The following is a 23,249-nucleotide window of genomic DNA, read 5'->3' on the forward strand; positions in this document are numbered from 1 at the left end:
CAGGCTACTGACCTGCAGTGGAAGAGTTGTCCTACTTCCACTGTGATCTCTGTTCCCTGGATTCTTCTTGCAGTTTCCCCCTGTGCTTCAGAGTCAGTCTGCTCCATTCCTCCCCAAATCTTGTCCTGTCCATGCCTGATGCTTGGCAGTGCTGGCTACTCACACTGGGAGGAGAGAGAAAGGGCTTGGTCTCCTTTTGCTTGGCAGGGACATTGGTTTCTGTCCTGGGAAATTGGAGGGGGATAGACCTGGGGGGGAAGGAAGGAGGGGAGTTCCCTATAACCTCCCTGATGGTGGAGAGGGTAGAGCAGCAGGCACAGCTGAGTTGAGGTGGAAAGGAACATTGTTCCACCTTTGGAACCCTCTGTCTAAATTGGGGGTGTTACTGTGGGGTGACATCCACCCCAAATCCGCATTTGAGAAAATCCAGCTCTAGACTGTCCACGTGGCTGATTTCTGCCCTCCTCTCTCCCAGAAAGGTATCTGGAAAAGGGCTGTTGTGTGTCTGTTCTCACACAAGGATTTTGGACCGCCCAGTGAAGCTGTTTGAGGCTAGACTCAAGCAATGGAAGGAGGAAGTTGTTGCACACGTGGGAGCTTTGAAGCTCCCTGCAACAGGGTGATGTGTGTGCAGGGAGATCAGCAGGTTGTATGGGCACAGGGTAGAGAAGTCCCTGGGGTTACTGAGCAGAGAAAGGAAGGAGACTGAGGAAGGCCCCATATGCCCCTGCCTTCCTCCTCTCCAGGCATCTGCTTGCAGCCTCTGTGAGACACAGGATACAGTGGATTGGACCCATGTCTTCCTCAGGGAATAGAGCAGCGCTGGAAATGATGAAGGGAGAAGAAATGCAGGGGTAGGAACTCCCTTTAGCCGTTATAACATTTAGGCAGGACAACAGCAGCTGTCTTACTTCTCTTCCAAAGAGCAAGACATGCCATTGGGCACCAACAAGCAGAGGCTTGTCTCACTGTGTCAGCAGGACACAAAAAAGTGGGACCCAGAGACACACAGGCACAGACCCCCAATGGCAAAGATCACTTATGCACTCACATACACTCTGCCCCTACCTGGAGGCCAGTGCTATGAGGTGTGGGCCAGCTCTGCTCCTGTTCACCCACAGTTCCCAGACCAGCCAAGGCTTTTTTCTCTCCCACCTTCTCAGGTGGTGATCCCCGGTGCATGGATGCGGAGGAGCCTCCTAGTGAGCAACTGCCTCTCCTGCCCTTCCAGCCAGGATTCTGCCCTCCAAGTGCCTGAGGGCTTCACTGGAGCCCAGCAGGGCTTTATCTACACATGCTGAAGTCTGTCTAGTCTCTCCAGGTCTCCTCCAGCTGCTGCAACCACAGACCTGCTTCTCTGCCACAGGGCTCTGGATCAGGATGATGAACTCAGTGCCGTGGGTGCTGGGTCCTTTAGACTGGGCGACCCCCGATTGTGAAGGGGCTGGGCTGGACTACCAAGCTGAGAAAGGGGCACGGTCAGGCCCTGACATGTGCTAAGGAGCTGAGGAAGCCGGAGGAGGGCGGCCAGTGGGGAGGGCGGCCGGGCCGGCGGGGCGGGGGGTCGGAGCGGAGCCAATGAGGAGCTGGGACAGGTGGAAGGGGCGTTAAAACACCCCCCGGTGCCGGCGGGCGAGCGAGTGCCCGGGAGGCGGAACGGAGAGGAGGGCTGCCCTCGAGGGCAGCCGCGCTGAGCGCGGCGCGGCGGGGCCCCGCGGGTGGATGCCCGCCGGTGCCGGGGCTGGCCCGGGGCTGGCCGGCCGGGCTGTGCCCTGGCAGGGGAGCAGCGGGGCGCTCGGGAGCTCGACGGCTCCGCACGGGGTAGGGCTATGCACAAGCCCATGGAGAAGTCCCAAAACTTCCGCATCGAGGCGCTCCTGGCCGAAGAGCCGGCGCGGAGCGCCTCACCGTCGGGGCTGAGCCCCGGGAGCCCCGCGGTGAGCCCTGGCCCCGCCGGGCGCTCCGATACCCCCTCACCGCGGGCGCCCCCGGCCGCCGCGCCGCTCGCCCCTGCCGGCTTCCTCCCCAAGCCCGGCTTGCTGCACCTTTCCGGCCCCGGGCTCGGCGCCCTGCCGGCCTTGTACCCGCCCGCCGTGTATCCCCTCCCTACCCTGGGGGGCCAGCACCCCGCTTTCGCCTACTCCAGCATCCCTCACCTGCCGCCGCCCGGCGCGGAGCACCTGAAGGCGGCCGTGGCCGGCTCCTTCCCACTGGAGCACTGGATCCGAGCCGGGATGGTGGTGCCGAGGCTCTCCGACTTCCACGGTGAGTGACCCGGGGACCGATTCTCCCGTCAGGCTGAACACGACTCTCGCCCCTTCCAGTCCCCGGGGGTCTCCGCCAATACATCGGGGTGCAGGTCCCTTAGGGAACCGAGGTCTGAGGTTTTCCAAATCCACCCTTTCGAGGCTCCCCGGCGGTTCGGGGCAGGACCCCTATGCGGGGTTCTTTCAGTGCCTAGACCAGCTCCCAGCCCGGTAGGGTTGTGGGTCCCACTGCTGGGGGTAACATGACTCGCCGGACGCTGCGGGGCCCCGGAAAACCCATCCGAAGGGTAAAGTCTCGCCTTATGCCGGCGCGGTGCTCCGGAACAGCCCGGAGGGGCTCTGCCCGCGCCGCTGCCGGCAGAGCCGAACCGCGCCGACCCCGCCTGCCAGTCCCGCACGGCCGCCGCGGGCTCGTTGGCTCCGCCGTGGCGGGAAGGAAACGAAAATAAAGAAGGGGCGGCCAGAACCTGCACTGGAAAACGAATAAATTCCGCCTGCTGAGGTTGGGAACGAACCCGTGGGATGCGCTGCCGGATCGGGCTCCCCTGCGGGAGCGGCCAGGGGCTCCGGGTCCTGCCCGCCGCCGTGCTCGGCTCGTGGGGGCGAGGAGCCGGTGAGTCCATTGGCCGGCGGCAGCTGCGGGAGCCGGGCAGCCCGGCAGTGTGCTCGGCTCTAGCCCTGCCCCGGTCCCTCCTGGTGGGCACGACCAGGGCGGTGGGAAGCCGCCGGATCCTACATTGCAATGGAGGGCCACTGGTGGGAAGGGTCCTGCAGGGCACGGACGGCACAAGGCTTCAGGCTCTTGTCCCGTTGGGGACTGCCACTGGCATCCCTGGCAGTGTGACTTGGACCCTGCCCTGTTCTTGCGGTGATCAGAGATCTGGTGATCAGTGCAAAGATGGCCCGTAAACTAAGAGTGCCTGGTTAATAGCCCCCTGGCAAAGTATCCGGATTTGTTAGCTGAATGTAGTGTCTTAATAACCTGGGAGCCCATTTACAAAATAGTAGTAATAAAAAACAAGGCTGGAAAAGTAATTAATAAACTGACTGAATATGTAATAGTACAAAAATGGAGAAATTAACATCAAAAGTCCCATTTGTTGCTCCTTCCTCAATTTACTCCTGGGCAGGTTGAAGGGAAGCAAACTGTTTTCTTCCCCATTCAGTTTCCCTTTCCCTAGCTTTCCCTGGGCTTTAGGTTATGTACATTTGTGAATCTAAAGGTATGGAATAAGCTTCTGGTGCTATGGACTGTATGTGCTCTTCAAGCATGTCATTAAGACAAGAAAAAAGAAATCTCTATTTGTGAGGTGGTGAAACACAGTCCTGCTCTTCTGCAGAGGCCGTGCTATCCTTGCAAGGTCTGAGTCTGTTGGTGTATCTCAGCATTCTGTGGCTCAGTGCAGGGTTGTGTTTCACCAGAGTGAGAACACATCACTGCATCTGCTCCTGTGGCCCTGAGTGCAGCTTCTGACTGGGATAACATAGAGGTGTTTGTGCATCAGCCCTATTCCTCTCAAGTGCAGGTTCTGCTCTACTGCTGGTTATATCAAAACCTCACCAGAAGGAGACAAATCTCAAATTATGGGCATGAGAACATCTTGTGAAGTGAGGTTTTGGGCTGTGCAGAATGCACTGGAACAGAATGTCAGTGGATATTGTGGAAAGCACTGAACAGGGCTCCTATGGAAGCTCAGAGGGAGGAAAAGCAATCTCTGACTCAAATATTACTCGAGTGCGTTTTGGAGTAACCAAAACAATGTAGACACATGGGGGTGTAACAAGGATGGAGCAAAAGCTGACAAAGATATAGGTTTTTAAGTCAGAGTGACCACTACCTCAATCCATATCCTTACTAAAATGTGTTTGCCCACAGTTCTGGGGAGCCCTTTGCAGTGGGGTCTCTTTGCCCCTGGAGTGTCCTGTTTGGTATTGCAGTGGTTCTTCTGCTGTGCGGGACAGAACCTCGCCCTTCTTCAGATCCTTGTTTCAGTCCATTGGGAGCATCACGGTTGCCAAGTGTGTCCTCAGCCCTTGCTCTTGGTGGGCTCACTGAAGCTCTGAAATCAGGTTCCTTTATGTTGTCCTTGTACTCACCAGTGCTGGCCCCAGCTGCATTTTACGACTGTGTCTGGCCTCATACTGTCCAGTGTGTTGGCCATGGTGTAGGGACAGGAAGGGGCACTTGCCTAACATGTGCTGCTTCCATGGCCCTTCCTTATCTCTCTGAGAAGGGTGGTGGGCTGGGCTGTAGCCTCACATTGTTGGCACAGGGCTCCTGGGCTGCCTGTGGTTTTCTGGGAGTCTCTGTCCCACCATCCAGCCTAGACAGACAGATGGACAGACCCGCCTGGCTGAAGTTTCCAGAGGGACTGAGTACAAGTGTCCACACTTCTGGTGCTAGTCATGTTTAATGCTCTCACAGCAGTAAAAGATGAATCTGAAAACTTCCTAGAACATGTTATGGATCATTCCTTGTGATTTATTTATAGGGAATCCCAGGACTTCATTCTGGAATAAATTCTTTCTTTAGCTGCAGCTGTAGAGAAGTTTTGCAGGCTAGTTTGGTCTAGTTTGGTCTCCTGAGGACAGTCAGGGTGGGGGAAGGAACGGGACAGCCCGTGAACTGAAGACATAAGCTCTGTGGGTATGCATTGCACACATTGTCCCTGCTCTCATCTGTGTATGGGGAGGTAGGATGCTAGGGAGACAGTCTGAGATGGTACCCTCAGGAACCTGGCCTGGGCTTGGGTGCTGGGACTGCTTAGAGCAGTGCTCCTGCTGTGAGGCAAGTGGGTGCTGTGCTTTCCTTCCTGGCTGCTGGTGCAGAGCTGCATGCAGTGCCTGGCTGCCTCTGCTGCAATGCGGACTGAGAGGGTAGTGGGAAGGCCTGGGTGCAGGAGCAGGCATGCCCTTGCTGCAGATGTCAGGGATGCTGCCTGCCCAGGCTTCGCTATCCCCAGGCTGGGTCCCTGTCCTGGGGCTTTGAGCACCTCCTGAACTGCACAGAGGTAACATCTGGCACTAGAGTGCTGTACCTATTAGTTTTTCTGTGAGCTGTGATTCATTTTCTCTAATTACCAGTGTGGAAATGCAGCAGTGGGAGCTCCCAGAGCAGTGGGAGCCAAGTGCAGAGACCCACCTCAGCCAAGAGCTGTAGGAGTGGGGAGCAGTGGCATGCAGCTGTTGACTCTCAGAGCAAAGGGTTCCCACTGGGGACCTGGTGCTTAGATGGCTTTCCTTGCACACAGTTTCCCTGCATTGCCTACTCACCACCTTGACGGCCTGGAGCCCAAGTCAGATCCTGCCCATGGTGGCAGAGAGCTTGCTGATGGGTTGTGCTGGGCTAGGAGAGGGGACAGGATAAGTCTTATCAAACGCCTTCAAAAATTAACGCCTTCCAAGGCTCACCAGGTGCACAGTGGTCTGGTGTCAGCAGGAAATATACGCTGGGAAACAGCTGGCAAGCAGCAATCAAGGTTCAATTGTGGAGCAAGCAAGGGGGTAGTACAGATAGCAAGTGCCCTTACACATGCTGCCCCACGGATAATGGCCAGAGCTGCTGACAGGCCAGGAGGAGCTTGTGGTGATGGCCCTGATGCTGATGAGACCACCTCTTTCCCTTCCAGCTCTGATGTCTGGAGAAACACCTCCAAAGCAGTCAGGGTGCTAATTTCCTCTCCTTTATCTGCCAGCACACAAAGTTAAGTGACCTATAGCTAAACAAACCAAATTAAAACCAAGTGAGTTAATATCAACCTAGGATTACCCTTGTTATCAAGTAGATGGAACTCTGTCAAATAAACCAACAATTCTTTATAAGCTTTATCTAATTATCCAGGAGGCAGCTGCCTTGTAAAACTCCTGGCCTCAGACTCAGAGGGTATTCCCAGCCACAGGCCAAGCAATTTGTCTACTGATACTTCAGCCAAATGCCAGGCACCCATCAAGGGGTCCAAGCCCTGCCAGGCTGAACAGATGTTGAGACAAGCTCTGATCTTGGATGTAGTGCTGAAGGAGGTGGTTGAGCAGATAGTAAATCCTTTGGCAAGCAAAGGTGTGATGCTGGGGCACTCAGTGGTCTTCTGGTAGGAGCTGGATAAGGGGAGAGCCTTCCCAAAGGTTAGTCTTTCTATGGGATGTTGGTTGTGATGGGGATGGGTTCATAGCTCAGCTGACACTGACTGGAGAAGGTAAGCCCTGGGGGATGCTTCCTAAGCATCCCTCGGGAGGATTCTGTTCATGTCAATGTGACAGCCTACCATAGGACAGGGAGGGACAGGATTCCACAAAGCACACTGGCAGGACAGGCTGGAGCTACCAGCAGCCACAAGGCATTGTCTTCTCTTTTCATGGGAAACTGGAACCTACTTCATTCCCTACTTCATTTCAGTCTCCACTTCCTCCTGCCTTTGCTCCTTCCCCAGTGAGAAACTGCAGACCCTCTTCCTCCGTAGTCTCCCTACACAAAGGAGCCAGAGCCCTTCAGGTAAGCTAACAGCAGAGCCGAGGCCAAAGATGTTCTTTCAGGTCCATGATGACCTGCTGCTGTGGGTGGCTGAAGGTCAGCTGTGTTGTTTTGGGTTTGCCCCACCTTGTCTGCAGGCCAAATCTTGAACAAGTCTTGGTGGTGAGCACTGATGATGGACAGTAATAGCTGCTGAAGGGTGTATTGTCAGAGGAGGTCACAGGTTAGGTGGCCAGCAACCTCTGTAGGCTGGCGTTTGGACTGGTGGTGGTGGCTTGAACTGTATGACAACACCGGAGAGGGGTTTGAGGGTTAGGTTTTTCTTGTCAGCACTGGGGCAGGAGACAGGGTGGGTTTCCAAGGAAGTCAGGGTCTGTACAATGTTTATAATGGACACCACTGCACTGAGCCTGAATTGGACACTAAGAAGGAGAAATGGGGATTGGCAGACAGACCACGGTCCAGCAGTCAGTCCCCTGCATTGGTAGTCATTTGGGTTATATCCCATTTGGATTTATTTGACTTTTGGGCAAACTTTCTGTTCTTCTTTTCCCTGCTAGACCACACAGTCCTTAGCACCTTACCTGGAGAAGAGTGAGTTGCTTGAGGGGGTGTTGTTAAATAAAACAAGCTGCCTTCCAGCCTCCTCTGAAGCTGGAAAGACCTGCACTGCTTTTGGGATAGAGACTTCTGTGCCTCCCCTCCTTCCTACATGTGGCTGTAGTCTGGCCACATATGACCTTGCAAGAGGGTGCACAGAGGAGCCTTTTGGGGTGGTCTGAAGGATTTCTGTGCTCTCTGGGGCCAGGACTCAATGTCCTAGGAGCTCAGTCCTGGGCTCTCTGCTATGGATTTGGGAATTCAGACTGGGAATATGATATTTATTCACCCCTGGACCCTTCAGCTCCAAAAAGCATAGGACTCCTGGATTACTGGATGCTGAGATGTGGGAACACCCTCTTCCCTTCTCTTTCCCCAAAACATCCATGCCCAGAAAGAGGAACTGCTCAGAGGGACCCTTCCCTGACCCGGTATGGCCAGCCTGTGCAGTGCAGCCCCTGCTTCAGGAAGGGACTGGAGCACCAGGTATCTCTCATGCTCTCACAAGTAGTTTGCACAGCCCCAGCCCAGCCTGTGCTCTGTCTGTTTGACCCATCCCACCCAGCATCCAGCTACTTGGGATCAAATCTGGATTGTGATCAGTTAATGCCCCTTTCATAAATTCCTGCCTCATGCATCACTGCTGTGTTTGTGAAGGGCTTGGTGGACACCTCAGGAGATGGGCAGGTTGGGATCAAAGCTGGAATCTGGGGAAGATAACAAGAATGCTGCCCCATGCCCAGCAAAGTGGGTGAGCCGGAGCGGCCCTTGCCAAGCAGGGAACATCTCTGGAGCCACAATGCTTCATCATACCCCCCGAGATGCATCAGCAGGGATGTGCCAAGGACCTTTCCCATTAGTGGCCCCCCACGCTGCTCCAGCACTTTACTCCTTACTGCAAACCCCTGGTTTTGATTGCTGCTTCAGTGGTGGGAGAAGCAGTTAAAGCTGAACCCCGGGGGGACAATAAAGCCATCGGAGAGGAGATAAGGAGGGATCAAACAGAGCGCAGCAGCTACCCCGTGCTGGACTCTCAAAGGTCCCTTTGTTCCCGCTGCCTCCTGGTTCAGTGCCGCACTGCCTTCAAGGGCTGCGGGTGAGATAGCGGGGCTCTTGGGCAGCCCTGCCGCCACAGCCCCTGGCAGTTGAGCTGCCACCTGTGCGGCCCAGCAATAAAAAAAGAGGATTAATTTCAGTCACAGGACTGATCGTAGTTGCACACTGAGGCCTGATAACTTATCTCACTGGTTCCTATCAGTCAGGCAATAAAACCATTATTGGGATGGGAGACACCTTCCTCCTCATCCCAGGTTTGCTGAGGGGATGTCCCCCTCTTGCTCTTCTGACTCCCACTCACTGTCTGCTCCACAGCTGCCCCACAGTCTGGCTTGATGGGGAAGTGCCGCCGGCCCCGCACAGCCTTCACCAGCCAGCAGCTCCTGGAGCTGGAGAACCAGTTCAAGCTCAACAAATACCTGTCCAGACCCAAGCGTTTTGAAGTGGCCACGTCGCTGATGCTCACCGAGACACAGGTACCTTGGTCCTGGGGGGTTGAGCATAGCATCATGCAGCTGTATGTGAGGGAAGTCAGTGTCATGGGCAACGCTGATGCCATCAGCCCCTCACCCCAATGCTCCCATCAGTGCCCCTTCCAGGGCATCTCCTGCAGGGACCTGCCTGGTGGGTTCCAGGCTCTTCTCTTTTGAAGGGCACTCCAGAATACTGCTCTTTTTACCCAGCACCCCCAACTTGGGTTTCAGAGCCTTCCCATCCCTCAGCATGCTGTGGGAGGGGACTTTTTGTGGGGCTAAAATGAAAATGTCCCTGTGCATGTCCTTGGCCGTCCTGTGGAGGCCGGATGGAGGGAGGGCAGCAGTCCCCCGGTATTCCTCCTCCGTGATAACCTCAGCCCCTTTGCACAGACCTGCAGCACCACAGGGTGCCCCACAGCAGAGAGGCTTTGGGGGGACCCTCTGTGCAGGGAAGATGGAGGGATGGGGACAGAATGGGGTGGAGGACACACTCTCTTCCCTGGGGGCTTTCCCTTGGCAGGTGAAGATCTGGTTCCAGAACCGCCGCATGAAATGGAAACGGAGTCGCAAAGCGAAGGAGCAGGGGGCTGAGGCAGAGGCTGACAAGCAACGAGGGCTCAGCAAAACCTGCGAGAAGCTGCTGCCCAGCGAACCCCAGGGACAAGCTGCCAAAAGCCCCGAGTTCATGGGGCACAGCCCTGACTCGGGCTTCCTGCACTGCAGCACTACTGAGCTGAACTACGGCCCCGATTCCTCCTGCTCAGGGGGTGAGGAAGAGGAAGAGAAGGAGAATGAAATGGGTGACGCGGAGAGGAAGATCGGCTCTGTGTTGTGAAAGACGGATGGAGACAGCCAGGAAGAGGGGCTGGGCTGTGGGGCTGTGGGGGTTAATATCTTTGGTGGCAGACACAGACTGTGCCTGGGCGGAGCAGGGGGGGTGCAGGGCACCTGCCCCCCTTTAACTTATGTGTGTTTGGATCCTATTTAACTCATAAATATTCCTCTGTGTGTATCTGGAGGAGTCCCCACATCCCTCCTTTATAAAGATGTTATCTGGATGCCTGTGCTTTTCCTTAGGGCATGGGAGGCTCTGCCCCTCTCCTGCTACTCTGCTGTCCTGCCAGGGTCACTGGGGGAAAGGGTGGGGAGAGCAAGCTTGCACAGCTGGCAGCCTGCTGGTACAGGTGGAAGAGGGAGACCATGGACCCTTTTTTGACTGCACTGCCACTTCCTTGCAGATCTGACAGTGCTTGGAGCAACATATCCCTGTGTGGTGGTGCCAGCTACCCTTTCCCTTGGTGGCATGAAAGGCTGGGAAGGAGGATTCCCAGCTTGCCTGCCAGGCTGCCTTGCCGCCTCCTGCACTGGCAGCATCCCTCGTGGGGTCTGCACTTTGCAGAGCAAAATTAATCTGTCCTCTGAAGCAAAGCTCTCAGTTCCTTTCTGGGCTCGTTTCATGATGCTCTTGGAATGCTGCCTGATCTGACTGGGCTCAAAACAACCCCTGGTGGTAGAATGTCAACCGACACCCTCTATCAGCCCCCTAGAAGCACTGGGGTTAAGCACTGTCTCTCCACAACTGAGCAGGCTGTGCTTGTCCTCACAGGGTGCTGCAGGGTCCTGGCAGACACTATAGACCTCCTGTGCCTCCTGCACACTTAATTGGGTCTCACCTTGGGATGCTGAGGTAGCCGTGAAGGCAGAGGGGCAGCCCGAGGAGACAGCCTTACTTCACCACCCTGGTGCACTTAGTGCTGCAGGAGCGCGGCAGACTGCACTGGGCTGTCCCATTCCTGGACAGACCATGATATCTCTCCTGTCCCACATACTGCTGTCCTTCTCCTCTCTTTTCCCTGTCCCTACCTAGGGGTGGCAGGGAGGGCTGCCTGCTCTGAGACCTGCGGCGGGGGTGGGAATTGCCGAGGGGCAGCAGTTTCCGTGGAATGCCGTGTCACCTTTGAGAGATAGTCAGTGATGGATGGGACAGGTAAGAATTGGTGCGCTGCTGTCACACCTTGCAGGGCTGGGAAAAGCCTTGCAGTGGCTGGGGTGCACTACCCTGGGCAAAGAGACAGGTGCGATGGTTTTGAGACAGAGGGATGGACCAGGGAAGCAGATGATAGGAGAGAGAAGTATGGGGATGGATGGATGGATGGATGGATGGATGGATGACGGTTCTGTGTGGGGAGACAGTGACCCGCAGTGGCTGCTGGCAGCTCAGCAGCTTCCCCCTAGGTGAATGGCATCCTCGGTGCCCAGATCTGCTGTCCCCAAGCGATCCATCCTAGGGCATGGTAGGGCACCACTGTTCATGCAGAAGGTGTTCAGACCCTTGGCACCGCCCGGTGGGAAACTCTGGTTCTGGGGAGGCTGCAGTGCTTTCTCCAAGGGGCAGATGTGAGCCAGGGCAGGAGCCAGGTGCCAGGAGCCTGCAATAGTTGGTGTAACATGGAGCAGGAGAGGAAATAATGTGGGGAAGGAGGAAAAGAAGGGCAGGAAAGGAGAAAAGGAGAGGGAAGTATGAAAGGATGGTACCCAATTCTCTGCCATTACCCTGTGACGACAGCAGAGCAGGAGAGACCCATTGCCCCAGGGTAGCTGTGCCCACTCCCAGCAGGCACATAGGACTGGGCACAGAGATGCTGGGAGATGCCAGCCCACAGCTGCAGGAGCCTCAAGGCCAAAGACATCTACCACCTGATGTGCAACCTGGTCCTTGCTCAGCAGGAGACCAGAGAGGACCACAGCATGGAGCTGGGCACAAGGGATGGTAGAGGCAGAGAGGAAAAGGCAAGAAGGAAAGCAACAAAAAACAAAGTGCCAGGAAGGAGGAGGGGAGCTGAAGGCATGTCACAGACTTAAAACGTTCACCTTGATGGGCTGTGACAGGTTTAATTTCCAGAGTACAATCATTAAAGTGATGGATGGGAAGCGTTCATCTCACGCCTGGCACACTCAGGCCTGCTGTGGCTGCAGAAGGGTTTGTTTTGTTGCTGTTATTTATGAGGTTGTTTCTGCAGGAGCCAGGCACTCATCAGTGCTGGGGGGACAGAGGAGGGGACACAATTGATGCAGGAGGAGTTGGGGTGCTGATTTATGGCTGCTTAGCTGGATGACTCATGTTGTAAACACCGACAAATGCCATTAAAGCTGCATCTCCCTCCTGCCTCGTTCTGGGAACCTCTCTGTGCTGCAGGATGTGGCCAGCCCTGCTCTGCACCATACTGCTGCCTGTGCACCCCGGAGAGGATACCTGTCCCTCCCAACCCGAAAAACGAGGGTCCCACCTCCTTGAGGGTCATCCAGGGCACTAGGAAGATGTACGACTGTCCTGCGGTGGTGGTGGTACCCCATGGGAATGATATCTGGGATACCTGATAGGGCCGTGCAGTCAGGGCTTCCCAGACTATTTGTTGGTCTCGACCCCACAACTTCTTTTGGCAATGATCACAACTTGCTACTTGTGTCACCAGTGCTTCAAGGAACTCAGGGTGTCCCGGCCCCCTGGCACCTGTTAAGGTGCCATCCCATCCCTATGGCAGGACTCTCCAGCCTGTTGCACACCATGCCCCCTTGTCCATAGTCTCCTCACCCATCCATCCCGCAAACCCACGTACTTTGCTGGCTCAGCTTTGCACTGTCTCCCTCCCCTGCACCCCTCCTCAACAGCCCTTGCCCCGGGCTCTCTCCCGCACCCCTGCATCGCCTGCCCCGCTCAGTCTGCCACACGTTTCCCCCCTCCATCTCCCTGCCCATGGACTCCTCATCTTCCCCTGCTCCCCGTTTCCCCGCTGCACCCCTGAGAACTTCTCACCTGCCCCTTGCCCCTCCATCTGCCCCCGCTCCCCTCCTGCTCCCCCCGCTCCCTGTCCCGCTCCCCCCGCTCCCTGTCCCGCTCCCGCTCCGTCTGCCCCGCTCTCCGCGTCCCTCCGCCGCCCCCTGGCGGCCGCCGCAACCCGCGCGGATTGACCCGAGGCGGCCGCCGTCGTCGCTCCGGGAGCGTCCGGTCTCCATGGCAACGCGGGCCGACCACATGGCGCTGAGCGGCCGCGATCGGCCCGGGACGGCGCCCCGAGCTCCCGGTGCTTCAGGGAGCCGGGTAGGGCTCCAGGGAGTCGGGATGGACGTGCGGGCCTCGGGGGCGGCGGTTCCCGCGGCCCGGGCTCCGCTCCGGGGCAAGGCGGGGTGATAAAGGAGGGGGCCGTGCCCCAGGGAACTGGACAGGCGCTCGCTATAGAGAACACGGCCCTACCACGGTCATCCATACGGGCTTTTAGGGAGCCAGGCAGGCTACAAAGCAGGGCTTTACTATACTGGGCTCTGTGGGCCTGGTAGTTGGCAGGGCTGGGCTGGGCTGGGCTGGGCTGGGCTGGGCTGGGCTCTGCTCTGCTCTACTCTCCCCGAGGAGAGCCCTGCCACAGGGGCTAAGCTGTGAGTCACGACCCCTAGGGCATGGGGACAACGTGGTCTGTGGAGAGGGCTGCTCTCACCGGACAAAATCGGGACACAAAGGGGCACATTGCAGCAGTCCGTGCCGGGAGGAGGCTCGGTGACACTCTGTGCCAGAGGAGGGGGCACTGGGTCTCCAGGAGAGCCCAGCTCTTGGCAAAAAAAGGCTCTCTGGGCGGAGGAGCAGCATGTGTGAGGACTTTTTCCTCTTGTTTCTTAGATGCTTGCTCAGTGGCATGGCAAGCTGCAGAACTCTGACTCTTTTGTGGAGTTCTGTGGCTATGACAGGAAGGTGAACGGAGGATCAAAAGGTGCTTCTGTAGTGGGTGGATTGTCTGGCAGCCAGGGAGAGGAGAGAAACAGAAAAACGTTTAGCCTTTGCTTCCCTCGTTCATCACCCCGTTTAGTATCTGCTGTTTGGGCTGTGGCCAGGAGGTGTCCCCTCTGGACTCGTGAACCAGGGCTTTCGATGACTCCTGGAGTTTTGCCGCAGGGTGGCTCCTCTCGTCCTTATCCAGTTAGAAACCTTTAGCACAGAGAAACAGCTGTTTGAGTGATTTCTCCTCCCTTCCCAACTACTATGTCCTAAGGTGTCTGTAAGAGAGGCAAAGAAGAAGAAATGTGTATTCTGGGGCATTGAGGTGGCTGAAACACTCATTTGGCGTGGCTGGGAACTTGGAAAAGAGATGATCAGACACCTGACCTTGAAAAATGTTCATGAGAAAACCCAGAAGCTGAGCTACAGGTGCGTGGGAAGTTTGTTTGTCCTTTGTACTCCTCGTGCTCTCGCTGCATCTTCATCCCTCCTGCTGTATCAGCTACATCAGCAGTTTTTCTCAGGCTCACCTTCCCCCTCTCCCCTTGAGTGCTGTGCTGGAGCGTGTGCACACTTACGTAGCAGGACAGAAACCTGCCAATTCAGAAATACAGCCCTTGTTCCTGGCAGAAGTCTGTTAAATGAAATGCCTTTTTTAAAATTCTGTTTTGCTGATACTTCTGTCTGTGAGGCATTTCCAGTCTAGTGAGATTTTAATTGTGGATGTATGCCAGCCAGTCACTAGTGTGTCCTAAAACCGTTGCTCCCGGGAATCCCACTGGATGTTGAGCCACTCCAGTGCTCCCTGTGATCCTCCCTGCTCTGAAACTCAAATGTGTCTGCCCAATGTGTTTTGCTCATACTGCATGGCCTGAAAACATAAAACACTGTTCAAGGATGGGGTAGGTACTGAGAGTAGGGAATGGGTTTTCAGGACGCCTGGGTTCTGCCCCTCTTTCTGCTACTCTCCTACCGAGGTACCCTTGGGGTCAGGTGTGTAAAGTGCTTCTAAATTGTGGGGTCTGGAGGTTTTGTTTATTTGTTCTCTTTTCTGCTATCGAACTCTAGAACAGCTGTATGACCTCAGACAAAATCTCTTGTTTTGATGTTGTTATCTAGGTGTCCTCCCACGCCATTCTTCTTCACTGTTTTTCCGCAGCCGATTACTCTGAGCCCTGGAATGTCCATAACTCTGCCCATCGTTTTCCGGCCCAGTGAGAAGGTAAAGCACTAATGTCACAACTGCTCCCAGTGCTCAGGCTGCCTTCTGGGGGAGCAGTGGGCCTCTGCCTCTCATGTTCTTTCTGATTTGTTTTCACTTGAATGAATCAGTCCTTGGGGAACATTCTAACATAGAAAGAGTGGGCAGGGTGACCTTCCTGCTCTCCCCACATCTTCATCACCGGAGGGAGCCCTAATCCTGACTTACCTGCAGAGTTTGCCAGTAGTTATGAGAGAGATCCTCACAAAAAGTATTCCCAGTTTTTCACATTCTACTTCTGGCCATGTGATCAATAAGATAAAGTGCTTGAACTGCCACACCTGGTTTGATACCAGGGAACCTCAGCTGTATGGTTTTAGCACAAAATCTTGGGTTGAGGGATTCACTCTCTGCTTTACTATAGGAGACCCCAAAGCCCCTACAATAAAGTGCTACTAGTTTTGCATAAGGGACATGTCAAAGGCCTCCCTTTTTTTGGATGGGGTTGGGTTTTGTTCCGCTTTATTTTTAACAGGAATGATTCTTTTTACCCAGTCTCATTTCTTGCTTTTCAACTTGTTTGTAGTATCTGTCTTGTCTCTGAGTGTTGATCTCTGGCTCTTGTCAACAGCTGTATGTCTTTGATGTGGATCTCTGTCCTAGACATAGAGCGTGATTATTGGACAGATTCCCAGTACCCTGCTCTCTTAGTATCATGATTTTTTGATGACTGTTCAGTGTTCCCTTTATGAAATAAGCTACTGGCCTTGTTCCATTTTCAGTGAATAGTTTGTCTGCAGCACATCAATCGCTAAAGCAGGAGGCTGCCTTTCTTAGACAGAGCAAGGACTGTGTGCTTCAGTGCCCAAGGTTGCTCCTTACCTGTATAAGTGGTACTCAGGCAGGTGGGGTGACAAATGGGAAGCATGGAAAACACATACCTTGCAATTCCTCCTATCCTAGCTACTTAGCAGATGTCCTGGGGCTATTTGTACACAGTGCTGTCAACACTGCATCTTTAAGTTGTGCGTTATCTGCTTGGGTCTCCAACTGACAAAGCATTTAATCAAAGACTAATATTTCTGTGCTCATGGAGCTCAAAGAAAGGTTGTACATGCTTCAGTTCAGCTGAATTGGGATCTTGAAAATACTGAAAGAAATCCATCTGCATTGAAACAAATCAGGTGAAACAAATGTGGCCTTCAGCTGCTCTCCCTGAGAATGTTTGTGTGTTCCCCACAGAGTGAGGAGTATGCCTGAGTATCTTCCACACTGCCTGCCTATTCCAAGTGATTCATATGGTCTCGGTCCTGCACAGAGGCCTCCACTGGTGTCTCTGTTGCAGACAGTTTTTTCTGTACCACTTGCAGAGGTGTAGGTGGTGGGTATTCATGGGTGGAGCTGCACCAGCTGCAAGATGGAGTCCACCTAACTGCTGTCTCCTTGCTCTCCTGTGCAGAGGGAGTATGAAGACAGCATCTGCTTTATGAAAGCTGAGGGTGAGTTCTCTGTTACCCTGCTCGCTGTGCTTCCACGCTTCCATCTGTCCTTCCCGGCTGCTCTCCAGTTGCCTGTCTGTGCTGTGCACAGTGTCACAGAGACAACATTCCTGGTGCGCAATGTCGGGTGAGTGAGATGTGGCTGAGCAGACGCTCTTTCTGTTTTGTCAAGTATTTTGCCACCTTCTTGGACTCTCCACTGAATGCAGCTCGTTCCAGTTGTTGTTAGATCTGCTAGCTGCCTTAACAGACAGCAAAACTCAGCCTCCCCTGAGGTCCTGGCAGAAAAAGCAGCAGAGTGGTAGTACAGGTCACTGTGGGCTCATCTTGGCATCTCATATGCTGAGAACCATTCGTGCCCAGGAACTATGTGGGGACCAGCACAGTGTCCCACTGAGAACATCCCACATTCAAAGGTGAGGCCTGGGCTTCCACTTAATTAAAGGCAGCCCTCCCAGCATGAGCAGGGAGAGATGAGCAACCAGCTGGAAACATTTTAGTCATTTAGGAGCAAAGATGCGCCCAGTTATCAAGGATTGTCTTAGTGAGGGAAGGACATGAAGCAGTACTGTAGAAAGGAATGTAGTGAAGTTCCTGGGCAAGGAGGGGTGTACTACCAACCAAGTGATTCCAGCCATTTCAAGTGATTCTTCTCCACTTAGAGAAATAATTTGTACCAACTGAGAGGTCCAGGGTGTTGGAGGATGTGAATGGTAACTAACACACAGCTTGGAATCAATAAAATAGAAAAAGCTGATGGCATATCATGTTCTTTGTGGAAATCAAACAAGCAAAGGGAGTTCTGGAGAGCTAAATGAGATGTTAGGGGAATAGCTCAATCCTCTTTTCCCATCTGGGTGTATAACAGAGGAACAAATGTTCGTTTGGAATTAAGTAGCAGCAAATTTAGATACAGGAAAAGCAAATACTAATTCCAGAGCCCGTGATGAAGCTGAAAAATTTCCTGGCCATTAATAATGTTCTTAGACGTAATAACTAAGATTCATGAAAGTGTGAATAGAAGATTTGCAGAGACTAGAGACAAATTTCTTCTCAGCATTATGTATTTGTCCAGATGAATTAGGGATTCTGCCATTCAGCACTGGTTGCTTCACATCCTAACTGAATAACCCATTGGAAAAGCCTCATTCTATGCATGATTGCACAGACAGCGAATGATCCATTTGTCTGCTTAAAACGTATCTCCGTTTCCTAGTGATCTTTTTACCACGTTTGCCTGGAAGACACCAAGTCCTTTCTGCATGATTCCTGACCATGGCATGCTGAACCCAGGTGCTGAGTTCATAGTCAAGGTGGTCTTCCAACCCAAGGTGGCTGGGGTTCATGATGGGGCAGCCACATGCTGGTTTGGAGATCAAGAGAAACAAAAGAGGGTAATCCAGCTAAAAGCCATGGGTGAGTCTTTCTTGCATTTAACACTCAAAGAAATATGTATCACCTCTAACTGTGGAATAGCATTCCACAGAGATACATGGAGGGCCTGCACTCTAAGGCTGTGCTACTTTTGGCTCAACCCAGTGATGAGCAAGTGAGGCCCATGGTTTGAAAGTGGCCTGTGAAATTCTCTAATGTACTTTTGCCAGTTTGGAAGTGTTATCTGAAGGGACAGTGTGCAATATGCCCTGTGGCATGCTTTGGCCAAACAAGCATTTCTGAGGCCTGATTAAGTTGACAGAGGGGAAAAAATGAGAGGATTTCACTGGAAAAAACCTCCACAAACTCCTGGCTTTGTCTGCACTCAGTGTCTCCTGTCTGTCCCTGCTAGACAGAGAGGCAGAGGGAAATTTATAAAGCTTTCTGGATGCAAGATGAAATAATCAATGGTTTCATTAGCAAGTCCTTGCCTGAAGTGCCTTGTGTGGCCACTGTCAAAAAAACAGGTGTGATTCTGAGTTAAGTAAATTAGGGCTGTTAAAGAGCTAATTTGGTGCAAACCAGGGCCAACTTTGAAGGTAGATCCAACTTCAGAGTAATCTGAGGTTCTTCAGAGGCTTGTTGAGTTCTGAATCTCAAAGGATGGAGATTGCATCTCTCGTTCCTAATCCAGTATACTATTCTCTTTAACAGCCAAGTACCCCTATCTCCGTGTGCACATGACAGGGAAGGAGTATGAAGGTGTACAGCCTGGAAAGCTTCAGGATGTCCTGTGCTTTGGATCAGTGCCAGTGGGAACAACTGTGGAAAAGTGTGTAGAAATCTTCAACCTGTCTGTGGTATGTGGAGAGGGAGATTGACTTCTTGTGAGAAGCTGGCATGCTGACACATTTCTGTGGCACATGGGGTCTTATGTATCTCCCTTAATGCCGTGAAAATAACCTAAGTAGGAACATGAATGAAAAAGAGATGATGAGCCTTCCCCTACCAGCCAGGCTATTCACCCATGCCTTCCAGCTTCAGTGCTAGCAACACTGCCATTTCCAGCATGGTATTGCAGTTCCCACCTGCTTCCCACTGTGCTTGCTCCAGATCAGGCAGCCACCACTGTCCTTTGCATCCTGCAGGTCTCCTGCTGACTCTGGACAAGCCCATCAGTCCCGTGAGGCTGTTGTGGCAGTCTCAAATTGGTGTGCATATGTCCTAGGCAGCTGATGGATCTTCTGCTGCCTTAAGTGGACTGCAGCCATATGAATTCTTCTAAAAGTCAAAAGGGCTGCATTTGAGCACCTTGTTACCTGGGCCAGTTCAGCCCATCCCAGCCCCTTAAATGATGGATGTACTCCGAGACTGCTGACATGGATGATAGCAGTGCTCCCTCCCCAGGCTCTGCAACTTGGGAGTGGCAAAGACACACTTGTTTGTTGTACTGTTATTATTCACACTGCAGTGGTGCTCAGCATCACCAGGCAAGTATCAGGACCTTCTTTTAAGGGGCTTGAGGAAAGTGTCAGAGCACTGGCTTTGTTTTTTGTGAAAAGAAGATTCGTAGACAGGGTGGAACTGTGGATGGATGCAAATAAGTTATCTGCCTTCCTGTTCCCATGGTCACAGCAGTCACTTAGGCTACTTTGGCCCCTGGGGACACTTTGAGTCATCCTTCCCCCTACCAGAAGGGGTACTTCAACCCCAGAGTTCACCAGGAGTTTTGCTATAGCTCGCTGACTTCTGAGAGTATTTTGGGAGCTTGCTGCTGCCAGTTTTCCATCAGGACAGAAGTTTGCTGCTCAGGATTTCTGTGCTGTCCTTGGTGTTCTTATTGGTGTTCAGCTCTGCTGAAAACTGCAGTTCTTATTCGATTAGTGTCCTCCGTTCGGAGCCATCCTGGCTCATGTTGGCCCCTTTGTTAACCTATTTCTTTTCTACTTGCAGGTCGATGCACCATGTAGGATAAAGCAAGCAAAAGATCCTCTGCTTCATGCTTATGTTTTCTCCTGTGATGTGTCCCATGGTATTGTTCCTGCCAAAGGGAAGCTGGTCTTGCACATACGGTTTCAGCCTCAAGTAGTAGGGGAGCACAGTACTGCCTATTTCGCTATCACATCTGCTGGGTGCCTTCCAGAGACTGTTCTGAAGGTGGTTGGCTCATGCAAAGGTAACAGAGTGAAAGATTTCTCTGTTTCTCCCTGTTGTCTTTTTACCACTGCAGGGGGATGGTTAGTGCTTGGGGAAGGACTAGGAACTGTCACAGCCTGCAGTCACAGGCTTACCTTCAGCTGGGAGCCTGGCTGTCCCAGGTGCACTGCTTGGGGTTTACACTTGCTTGAGTCATATGTTTGACTGTTTTAATTGAATGTCCAGCCATTTACTGGGGCTGGTGTATTGGCTGTTGAGGTGATTCTGGTTTGGGAAGATCAGTTAGGTGCAGCAGAGGCTTGTGACATGTTGACAGAAACAGCTATGACAAGTCCAGGATCTATCTTGCATATTGTGCTAGGTCCTTTGGTGTCCCTGGACCAACATTCTGTGGACTTTGAATGGATCAATCTTGGAGAAAGTTTGATGCAGACACTGAAAATCAGCAACATTTCAGATGTCCCGGCCTATTACCAGTTTGATATTGATTGCAAAGGAAGCGTCTTCTCCTTGGATCACCCTTGTGGAGTCTTGGAGGGCACAACAACACTAACACTGAAGGTGACCTTTCGACCTACTCACCCAATGACCTATCACCGCAGAGTCGTGTGCCTTGTCCACCATCAGGTATGGGAGGCAAAGGGTGGTTCCACTGCTGTGATACTTTAGAAGGATCTTCCAATGTAACCCAACAGGGCTGGCCTCTTTCACTTAGTAGCCCCTGAAAATCTCTTCTCCCTGCATTTTCATTGGTACCTATCATGTAATCATCAAGATTGGAAAAGACCTCTAAGATAATTGAATCCAATCGTTAACTCAGCACTGCCAAGTTCATCACTAACCATGTCCCCAAGTGCCACATCTGTCTTTTAAATATTTACAGGAATATTGACTCAAGTACTTCCCTGGACAGCCTCACAGTGCTTGACAACCATTTTGGTGAAGAAATTTTTCCCAATATCCAATCTAAACCTCCCTTAGCATAACTTGAGGTTGTCTCCTCTTGTCCTATCACTCCTTAACTTGGGAGAAGAGACCTTGGTTGGCTACAACCTCCTTTCAGGTAGTTGTAGTGAGCCTTCTTTTTTCCAGTCTGAACACCTGCAGCTCCCTCAGCCACTCATCATAAGACTTGTGCTCCAAATCCTTCAGCAGCTTCACTGCCCTTCTCTGGACACACTTCAGGCCCTAATGTTTTTCCTGTAGTGAGGGGCCCAAAACTGAACACTTTATTCAAGGCATAGTCTCACAAGTGCCAAGTACAGGGGGATGATCATTTCCCTAGTCTTGCTGGCCATGCTATTTCTGATACAAGCCAGGATGCCATTGGCCTCCCTGACTACCTGAGCACACTGCTGGCTTATGATCAGCCAACTGTCAATCATCACCCACAGGTCCTTTTCTGATGAGCAGCTTTCCAAGCACTCTGTCCCAAACCTGTAGTGCTGCCTGGGGTCATTGTGACCCAAGTGCAGGACCTCGGCTCTGGAGTGGAATCCCCATGGTGCAGGTTCCTATCAGCAATAGGATGTGGACAGATAGTCAGTAGTGCCTATGGGCAGGGTGATGTGCATCCTCAGTGGCTTCTGTCCATTTAGGGCTCTGAGTTAAATTTAGCTGCACAGCTGTACACTGAATGCCTTCAATTTTCACTCCAGATTCAAGAAAGTTCTTGTGTCATAAAAAGACATAAAGTAAGTGGCAGCCTAGCATTGCAGATGCTAAGCCTTTCCCAGGCATGGTTTTGGAAGTGAGGTGTAACTCTCAAAGCAGTCACCAAAGGACAGTTTATTTCTTATTATTCTTGCTTGTGTTTTCCCAGGAGCCCATGTATGTGGACTTTTTTGGTACCTGCCATTCAGGCACAGCTAAGCCAACCACCCTTCAGGCAAGCCACCTCTCTTCATACCGAACCAACATGGTGAGGGGACTGACCTTCTATCCCCCTGATATCCTGAGTGTCATGCTAAAGGATGGGAAGTTGCAGATGGATGGAAGGGGAGCCCTCATGCTGCCCCCTGAGGTATGAGCTGCCCTCGCTGGAATCTAAGACATTCCCAGCTGTTCTCCACATATGCTGGGTTTCTGTTGCGCAGGAGACAGATGTAGAAGGACTTGCAGGTGCCAGATTGATTTCTTTAGTATCTCTGCTTTTAATGTTCCCAGCACACACCAACACTATCTTTTTCCACTGGATTTTACCCCAGCTCAGCCACTAAGCTGCTTTCTGGATTTAACTGCATCACAAGTTTGTCTTTGGTTCATGTAGTTTTAGGTTGAGGACTGGCTTACAGACAGAAGCCTCCTTGAATCCTAAACTTTGAGCTGTTAAGGAAACTGTTACTGGAAGTGTATTTTGCTTGCCCTCTTGCTCATGAAGGCAGTCAGAACTGTAGTGTCTGGTGTCTCCCACAGGTACACTTCTCCTGCTCACACTGAGATATTTCCATCCTGTAGATTTCTCAAGACAAGCCTCCCAAGGAATACTCTGAACCCAACTCCATGACTGAATACTTCTACGATGGAGTAAGCAGTGACCTCGACTTCTTTCCCACTCATGTTAGTGTCAGCCCCAGGGAGTACGATTTTGGTTGCTGCGTACCACCTCACAGGGCAGAACCTCTTCCTCTCTGTGTGACCAACCACACCAAAGGAAATATCATTGTTGCCTGGACTCCAAGGCATGGCAGTGCCTTCCTAGTGCACCCTGAAATCTGTGACATCCCACCTCTGAAGTCTTCATCCTTCCGTGTCCTTTTCAAACCCACTCAGGTCAACAGTCTCTATGCAGCAGAACTGGAAGGTTTTGCCTTCTACAAGGTTAGTAGACATTACTAAGACCAGAGAGGACCTAGTAAGCAATTATTTCCAGAATAAAGGCTTTTGGGAAAGTTAAAATTCAATTGAAACCCTTAATTTTGAATTTGACGAACTAGCATCTTTCCTAATTCCTTTGGCCCCTGCTTTGATACAGTGGTGGGTTAAAATTTCTCCTTTACCTGTGTCCTGGCAAAGAAGTGAGAGAAGCAAGCCACAGCCCATGCATGTGGACAGGTACACATGCTCTTACCCCCAGTGAACATGAGGCAATGTACGCGTCCTTGAAGGAGGAATTACTGTGAATTACTGCACTGTTTAGGGAGCCCCTGGTGGTCTAGTGGTTAAGGGTGCGGCGCTGTCACCGCCGAGGCCCGGGTTCAATTCCTGGTCAGGGACACTCCCCGGGCAGATGGAGCTCGTTAGACCTGTAAAGGGAAGCCATCTACGTCCTGAGGACCTCGCTGCCACCGTCCAAGCTCGCTTGGTCCTGGCAGATGAACCTTAGGATTAAAGGGTGGGCTCAGTTCCGCGCACACTGTGTCTCACCTAAAAAATCCAGTGCACAG

General features: G+C 52.6%; 2 protein-coding genes across 2 annotated transcripts in view; both read left to right on the top strand.

Annotated features, from left to right (window-relative positions):
* The first annotated feature begins 1,829 nt into the window (after window positions 1-1,829).
* Window positions 1,830-9,702, top strand: LOC126652505 (motor neuron and pancreas homeobox protein 1-like). Its single transcript, XM_050339260.1, has 3 exons — window positions 1,830-2,265; window positions 8,707-8,867; window positions 9,388-9,702. The coding sequence occupies exons 1-3, from the start codon at window positions 1,830-1,832 to the stop codon at window positions 9,700-9,702; spliced, it is 912 nt and encodes a 303-aa protein (XP_050195217.1).
* A 4,284-nt stretch (window positions 9,703-13,986) lies between these two features.
* CFAP65 (cilia and flagella associated protein 65) overlaps window positions 13,987-23,249 on the top strand; it is a 31,730-nt gene continuing 22,467 nt past the window's right edge. Inside the window, exons 1-9 of the mRNA XM_050339250.1 lie at window positions 13,987-14,061; window positions 14,752-14,854; window positions 16,293-16,459; window positions 17,549-17,748; window positions 18,421-18,566; window positions 19,660-19,882; window positions 20,225-20,490; window positions 21,686-21,886; window positions 22,321-22,683. Of these exons, the coding sequence (XP_050195207.1) occupies window positions 14,003-14,061; window positions 14,752-14,854; window positions 16,293-16,459; window positions 17,549-17,748; window positions 18,421-18,566; window positions 19,660-19,882; window positions 20,225-20,490; window positions 21,686-21,886; window positions 22,321-22,683 (1,728 nt within the window). The 5' untranslated portion in view covers window positions 13,987-14,002. The remainder of the gene's footprint in view (window positions 14,062-14,751; window positions 14,855-16,292; window positions 16,460-17,548; window positions 17,749-18,420; window positions 18,567-19,659; window positions 19,883-20,224; window positions 20,491-21,685; window positions 21,887-22,320; window positions 22,684-23,249) is intronic.

Source organism: Myiozetetes cayanensis, unplaced genomic scaffold, assembly GCF_022539395.1.
Source record: "Myiozetetes cayanensis isolate MyiCay16 unplaced genomic scaffold, myiCay2020 scf9, whole genome shotgun sequence".
Classification (NCBI taxonomy): Eukaryota; Metazoa; Chordata; class Aves; order Passeriformes; family Tyrannidae; genus Myiozetetes; species Myiozetetes cayanensis.

Bases quoted from the DNA above. Each gene is read 5' to 3' on its own strand.
- LOC126652505 (XM_050339260.1), top strand. From the start codon at position 1,830: ATGCACAAGCCCATGGAGAAGTCCCAAAACTTCCGCATCGAGGCGCTC. The intron at 2,266-8,706 runs GTGAGTGACCCG...TCTGCTCCACAG, and splicing joins GAGGCTCTCCGACTTCCACG to CTGCCCCACAGTCTGGCTTG. The intron at 8,868-9,387 runs GTACCTTGGTCC...TTCCCTTGGCAG, and splicing joins TGATGCTCACCGAGACACAG to GTGAAGATCTGGTTCCAGAA.